Raw genomic sequence first — 7,082 nt, forward strand, 5'->3', positions numbered from 1 at the left:
CAGCAGCCCTTGGAGGTCTTTCTGCAGCTGTTTAACTGCAGATATCTCCTCAGATAAAAACTTAATCTTCCTCCTCGGCTGTCAGTGCCTTCTTCGGCGGCATGCTTGACAGCTTTCACTTTTAATCACCGTATTTTCCTGACTACAAGGCGCACTTAAAAGCCTTTAATTTTCTAAAAATCGACAATGCACCTTATAACCTGTGGCTTTATGTATTACTTCTGGTTGCGCTTACTGACCTTGAACAGATTTTATAAAGCCAAACCACAGCGCATCACACATGATGGCACACAACTGAAGCACACTGGGAGCCAACAATGACGTTTAACTCTGTTCTCACAATTAGAAGATGCTCAACAACTTTTTTATCGATACAGGCAAAACACACACTTTCTTTGCAAAACAACATCAGCATTTCTACACGGAACAGTGTCACAAAAAAAAACCAATATGGTGACCATCCAGAACAAAAATAGTTTTGTTTCGCTTAATGCGCCTTATAACCTGATGCGCCTTATGTAAGGAAATAGACTCATTCATTGATATTGCGTCTTATAATGCGATGCGCCTTAAGGTCCGAAAAATACGGTAAATAAATGTTTTTTTTCTAAACAGTGCCTGTAACACGGCTGGTTACGCCTGACTGTAGTTGGAATGCACAGGGGAGACTTAGGGATCTGCTCGAGACCCAAAGCTAACGTTACCTCCATGGCTAACTCCCTTCACTTTGTACTTGTCCACAGCAGAGGTAAACAGAAACAGGAAAGTTGGGGTTGGGATTATCATGTTCTCCAGTGTTTTCAGTGTTTAGGTTGTGTTTAGGTAGCTCTTCTTCATTCGTGATTACGGCATCAATTGAAGTATTTCTTCTTTATCTCATAGTCACAGCACCAAAATTGAAGAGATTACTTTGGACAAAGTCTCAGGCAAGGAATGTAAACAGCCGGTAGATCGTTGATTCGATTAATAACAAAACGCCAATACAAAAAAGGTCCAACGGTTGATCAAAATAAGCAATTGGAGAAGTATTCTAGAAAATCTCGTACAGCAATTGTTATAACATAAATTCAAGATAAGCTTCTGATACAGCTTCAGTAATTTGCAGTTTTAAATCCGGGGGGAGTGGTTTTCAACTTCGTGGCTACGTGGAAACCATGAGGAGGAAAGAGAGCCAATCATATTATTGTAATTGTCCCAGCAACTGACCGTTCTTGTGCCTGCAGCTGCCACAATGTGGCGCTGTTGTACCATGATTCAGCAGTGTGGGAGGACATGCATATGTGGTTTTGTGTGGCCCTTCTCACCAAGCAGGGTTTTTAGCACACGTGTGGACGAAGAAGGAATGGGGGTTGTCTGGAGGGATGTGGAGTGGGAGTTCTCCATTGGAGAACTACTGGTCCCACTCTGGACCAGTACCAGACCATAGGATATTTGGTACCAGGCCACAGTGGAAAATAGTGAAAAAAATGGCAACGCTGTTATTCTAATGGAAAAAAATTATACAACCTCTTAAATATATATATATATATATACATATATATATATATATATACATACATATATATATATACATACATATATATATATACATACATACTGTACATATCATATCCTCGAAAATTATGTTATTGGAAAGCCAATTGAGTGATCACGCAACTCATGGTTTCTCCACCAGGACAATTAGGTAGGCAAAAGTGTTGGCTTTGCTATTTCTAGGCATCAACAGAACAGACCCCACCACAAAATTTCAATGATCCGCCCCAAGGTCACAAATATCCTGGCACCATATATATTATTTGTTGTCATCATGTCAACATTTTTCAATCCAAATATTTTATTTATGTTCCAGAAAAATATATGATGGCGGTTATAGTTGGCTCCATTGGGGGAGTGGCAGTTATAGCCTTTATCATTGCAGCAGTGAGATACGTTGGGCACAACAACAAAAAGTAAGTAGAAAAGATATTGTATGTAGACACTTTTTTGAAGTTAGTATGATCACCTATTCCAAAACACAAATTGGTGAACACTGTGAAGTAAAGAATATACATTTAAGTAGAAATGAAAGTTGTATATTTTCAATGAATCTTAAGTTAATTCTTAATGTTTATTTAAACTACTACCAATGTCGTTGTGGATTATAATGGTCTTTTCTTTTTTTGGAATGGGTTAGCAAGCTGGACTAACCCTTATATTTGTGCAGGGAGTGGCTGTCTTTTGTTACACTGCTTCTGTATCCTTGATGTGCTGTCCTAAATCCACCAGGTTGCTTCCTTCACTAAAGGGCTTTATTTGGTCTTTGTACCTCCCAGATTTGCAAGCTTCCCCTGGCATATCAACCTCTAGAGTGGTTGTATGAGCAGCAACTTAACTAATAGAATAACCATGTCACTTACAGAAAACTTACAAAGTTTGTTTTTTACTATACCCTTAGATAGATTTTTGTATTTTAATAATATGTATGTCCAAGCTTGGCTTGTTACCCTGCATTAGTGGCAGTTGAGACCGAGTCTGATTATGTGACTCCGTCCCCCAGAGAAAATGGCAGCCCTAGACAGGAAGAGGTCCCGGAGAAGCCAGCTTTGTACTACAGCGCAGTCAAGAAGGACAAACAAAATCTCAGGAAGAAAGTGGTGAGACATGATGGTGAAATGAATCATGACAACAATATAGTATCAGATGAAGGACCATTGTCAGATGGCTCAGGGGTTTTATGTGCAGACTATATGAGATCCAATTTCTTCATTCTTTGAAATAAAAAGATTAAAAACCATCTTTAAAAACCAATCCGGCAGCTCTTACATAACCTATCTAAATGTTGTTGTCTCATGCTTTTATTGCTTTTCTGCATTTTCTGTCTGTTTTTTCTCTTTCCTAACTCTTGCACAGCTAGGCAGAGCTGTTGGGCTCAAAGATTAATTCCATTCTAAAGGAGTCTACGGTAAGGTACTTAAACAATTTACCATTGAAATTCACATCAAAAGAACAAGCCTCAGTGTCACATTTATCTCTTAACATGTCGGCTAGTGTGGTTAGTAAGATTTTTTTCAAATTTTCATTTGCATATCTGCCTCATAACTAACACAAACTGCAAAACCTACTAAAATCATTTCAGTTTCCTTGCTAGTGTGTCAACCAGTGACCAATAACATTTTCTTACTAGTGCTTTTGCTCAAAATTTCAGAGATTTTCTCTGTCATGTCTCTTGCAATTTATTATTGATTTTTTTTTATCTTTTGTTTGTAGGGACAAAACAGGGATTGTCAATTGAATTGAGAAGCAAGAGCTGAACTACAATGCTTTGGGGTTTGTCTGGGCAAGGCAAAGGACAGACGACTCAGAAGGGGAATGATGCCTGCACCAACATAGAAATAAAACACAAATAACATTAACATAACCTTCCCTGATCCTTTAGTTATGAAAGATGCGGTGACAACATTGTTCAATCTTTAGCTCCATCACCCACTTTACAAACATCCACCCCCAATCTGCTTCTGCATCAGATTCCTTTTGAGAGAACTTTTGTTCTCATTGTCTTGAGGTTAACATGAACAATGAACAAAAATATTTCTCACAACATATGTACAAGAAATGTCCAATATAAATGTCACCTCCACCTTCAATATTTCAGTGAAGATGTCTGCTAACTTTTGCTAGGTGCTGGAGCTTTTTTGCAACATTCAACTACTCAATGGGTTATACAGGCTTTGCTTAAATCAACAGAAAAAAACAGACAAAATGACATATTGTGTGTGTGTGAATGTCGGTGCGAAGGCACGCACACACGTGTGAAACCAGGCATTCAAGCACAAACCAACCAAGCAAACGTTATTTTAGCATTTAGCAAGTGTTTAGACATGAGCAGTTAAATTTCATTTAGTATGTGAGGATATACAAGCACCCAAGAGAAATTGTAAAATAGATATTCATTATTTATAGATCTCTAAAGTTCCCTTGGCTATGTCTAGTGGCAATGTGTCTCCTTTCATCTTCTATTTGTCATGTTATAGACTAGAATGATATGTACATTAGCATTGAGTTATACATTTAAGATACTCCAAAAATCTCTCATTTTTTTTTATTTAGTTTTATTTTTGATATACTTTCTTTATTTTCCCTCTTTAGGATTCCTGGATGCATTACATTCGCAACTTATATAATATAAATATGCAACTTATATATATATAAATATAACTAATATTAATATGAGATTTAAGTTTAGCTTAAGCTAGATTTTATTTACCTTGTTAAAAAAAGCAGAACTTCTGATTTCAAGTTTGTATGGGCTTGAATGGCTAACTTACATAGTGTCATGCTCTGTTTTCTGTACCAAAATGGCCTGAACAGTCTTTAACATGAAAGAGAACAAGGTGTTTATTACAAGATTTAATGATGGTTAACATGTTATGTGATGTCAGTCAAAGTATGATAAAGATGTGTGACCTGTAATTACATACATACATTAATATATATTTTATGTTCTTCAGCTTTATACTGTAAAAAGCCAGCATAAACATAAGTTGTTATTTGACTCTGTGTGAGGTTTTGGTCAAAATAATACCTGCTGTGCAGAAGATTTAGGCAGGTATGAAAAAGCTAAATTGCTGTATAGTAATACTGTATCCCCTTGTTGTTTTTAACAAAATTGCATAATAAAATGGTACCAAACTGAAAGAAACACAAAATCAGATCAATACTGTGACTACCATGACCTTCAAACCAGCATCAGCGATACAGAAACATATGCACGAAATTCCAGATTTTGCAAGATTGCAGTCAAGCATATTGTTATCCACTAAAAGCAGAAACATAAAAACTAATCAAGGCAGAAACAGCTGTGCAAGAGGCTTGGATTTGGATGAGACAAAAATGCCTTACTAAGAGGATTGCAAAAACTTACATATTACATATTCTCTTACAAGTCTTTGGTGATACGTTTTTTAAGATATATTGATATATATTTTATATGCAATATAGAATAAATCAATTAGTGATGGGGCCGATCCGATCCAGTATCAGTATCTGATCCCAACGTTATTAGTGGATCAGACTTATCTGATCCAACCTGCAAAAAATTCCAAACCACGAACCATGTCTGAGCTCCAGCCTTGTCTGATTACTGCCGGCAGACCCGTCGGCAGGAATCAGACATTTTTATGACTGTAAACTATGGAGTCAGCTTCATCTGGTGGTGGATTAGTGGTTAAGGAAGTAAACTTGGGTCCGGAAGCCTCCTGGTTTGAGTCCACCAGCTGCCAAGTTACCAATGAGGTGTTCTAAGCATGGCACCGTCCCCGCACACTGCTAAGCTGCCCACTGTTCACTTTGGTGATGGGTTATAAACAGAGGTCACATTTCGTTGTGTGCTGTGTCACAATAATTTACTTTCATTTTATTTCATTCAACGTGGCTCAACAAGATCGCAAAGCACGCCGCAGTTTAGGGAATCCACTCTACATTTTGCAGCCAGATAGCAGGATGTAAAGAAATACGTCCGCTGTGTGGAAATATTAGAAAGGACAGGAAAACCACACAGCAACATGCGATATTTGCAGAGCTGAAAATTGGAGAGGTGTAACTGGCTCTTCATACAATACCACTAACTTAATTAAACATAAAAAGCGCCTAATCAAAGAGGACGTGAATGCGCCATGGAACAGAAAGACTGCTGGAAGTCACTTCTGGAGTCGTTCCAAAAGCAAGGTAAACTCCCAACAGATAAAGTACGTACTCGTGCTCAGCTCAGCGACCTCCACTGTCACAGACTTTATTCAAGCTGTGACCGTTTGAAGACTCTTGTTGGCTGAGGAGAGTAACGCTGACAGTGAAATAAAAATGATGGAACGCACGCTCGTCCTGGACGTGCGAAACAAGGACTGACGTTATTAATGTTTTCTAACTAAAAAAAATAATATCCTACGGAATTACAGTACATGTTGACTGTCAATGTAGCCAGCAATGAATTGAATAAGTGTGTGTGCGCACGCAGATGCACACGTTGTTGTAAGATGTTTACGTTGCACTTAAAAAATGTTCAATTTCAAACCCATACAGTAACATATTTGTTATAAGGATGGGATTTTTCCCAAGGTTCCTTTTGGGAAATACATGCATATAATAATAATATTAAAGCTATAGTATCGGAATGGTATCATTATCGATACCATTCCTATATCCAAATCCAAAATATTGGGATCGGATTGGAAGTGAAAAATGTGGATCGTGCATCCCTCAAAGCATTTATATCAGTGTAAACATTGTTGGCTTATGTTAGCCATTTCTTTTCACCCTGATTTATTTCTCTCCCTCTCTCTACTTCCCTTCCAGTACTCCTCACACCAGCTGAAAACAAGATCAATTTACAAAAGACATTTTTGTTGTGTAAAAGAAAACTTGATTGTACTGCATAGTGTCAAATAAGCAGCATAATGATATGTTCTGTTGAGTATTCCATAAACAGTTCAAACCAAAAGTTTGAAAGGTAATGGTGTGGGTGCTCCCCCTCGTTCTCAGTTTTCCTCACAAACTTCCCGGCATCCAGAATCCGCTGCAGCTTCGGAAAACTAGTACCCACCGAACTGCAGAGCCACAGTTTGGGTGGGGCCTCTACTGGCTCAACTGCTGTGCAAAATGAATTGGCCGATGCATCAAAACTGGTTGCGTCTTGTCCCCATTTGGAGGTTGTCATGGGTGGTGTTCAGGTGCCATGTTTGGATACTGGTTCGATGGTTTCCACTGTTACAGAGAGCTCCGTGAGCATTTTGAACCATGGGGTTACGAGCGCCTTAAATCATGTAACTGGTTGCAACTCAGGGCAGCTAATGGGTTGGATATTCCTTTCTTTGGTTATCTGGAGCTAAATGTTGAGTTGTGTCGCAAGGTGATCTCCCTGTGCAGCATTTTTGGTAGGATCCTCCTGGTGATGCTTCCCTTCACATCCCTGGTGTGATGGGGATGAATGTGATCCAAAAATTCTACCAAGAGCTCTTTGTGTAGCATGGGCTAGCATTGTTTGAACTGCCATTTGTTGCTCAGGCCCCACAACCCATCACACAGGCTTTTCAGAAGTGTCATCAAGCGAC

At 38.5% G+C, this 7,082-nt stretch overlaps 1 protein-coding gene across 10 annotated transcripts in view; it reads left to right on the forward strand.

Annotated features, from left to right (window-relative positions):
- mag (myelin associated glycoprotein) overlaps positions 1 to 4,685 on the forward strand; it is a 36,920-nt gene extending 32,235 nt beyond the window's left edge. For 4 of the 10 annotated variants that reach the window (XM_017038005.2, XM_025061765.1, XM_017038007.2 and 1 more), the window contains 4 exons: positions 1,850 to 1,949; positions 2,537 to 2,633; positions 2,894 to 2,941; positions 3,247 to 4,685. In XM_017038005.2, coding sequence (XP_016893494.1) covers positions 1,850 to 1,949; positions 2,537 to 2,633; positions 2,894 to 2,941; positions 3,247 to 3,276 — 275 coding nt within the window. In that variant the 3' untranslated portion in view covers positions 3,277 to 4,685. Of the gene's footprint in view, positions 1 to 1,849; positions 1,950 to 2,536; positions 2,634 to 2,889; positions 2,947 to 3,246 lie in introns of those variants that run through there. The other 6 variants (XM_017038006.2, XM_017038010.2, XM_017038009.2 and 3 more) reach the window with 6 other exon arrangements.
- The last annotated feature ends 2,397 nt before the right edge of the window (positions 4,686 to 7,082 follow it).

The sequence above is a fragment of the Cynoglossus semilaevis genome, chromosome 13 (genome assembly GCF_000523025.1).
Source record: "Cynoglossus semilaevis isolate Cse_v1.0 chromosome 13, Cse_v1.0, whole genome shotgun sequence".
Taxonomy (NCBI): Eukaryota; Metazoa; Chordata; class Actinopteri; order Pleuronectiformes; family Cynoglossidae; genus Cynoglossus; species Cynoglossus semilaevis.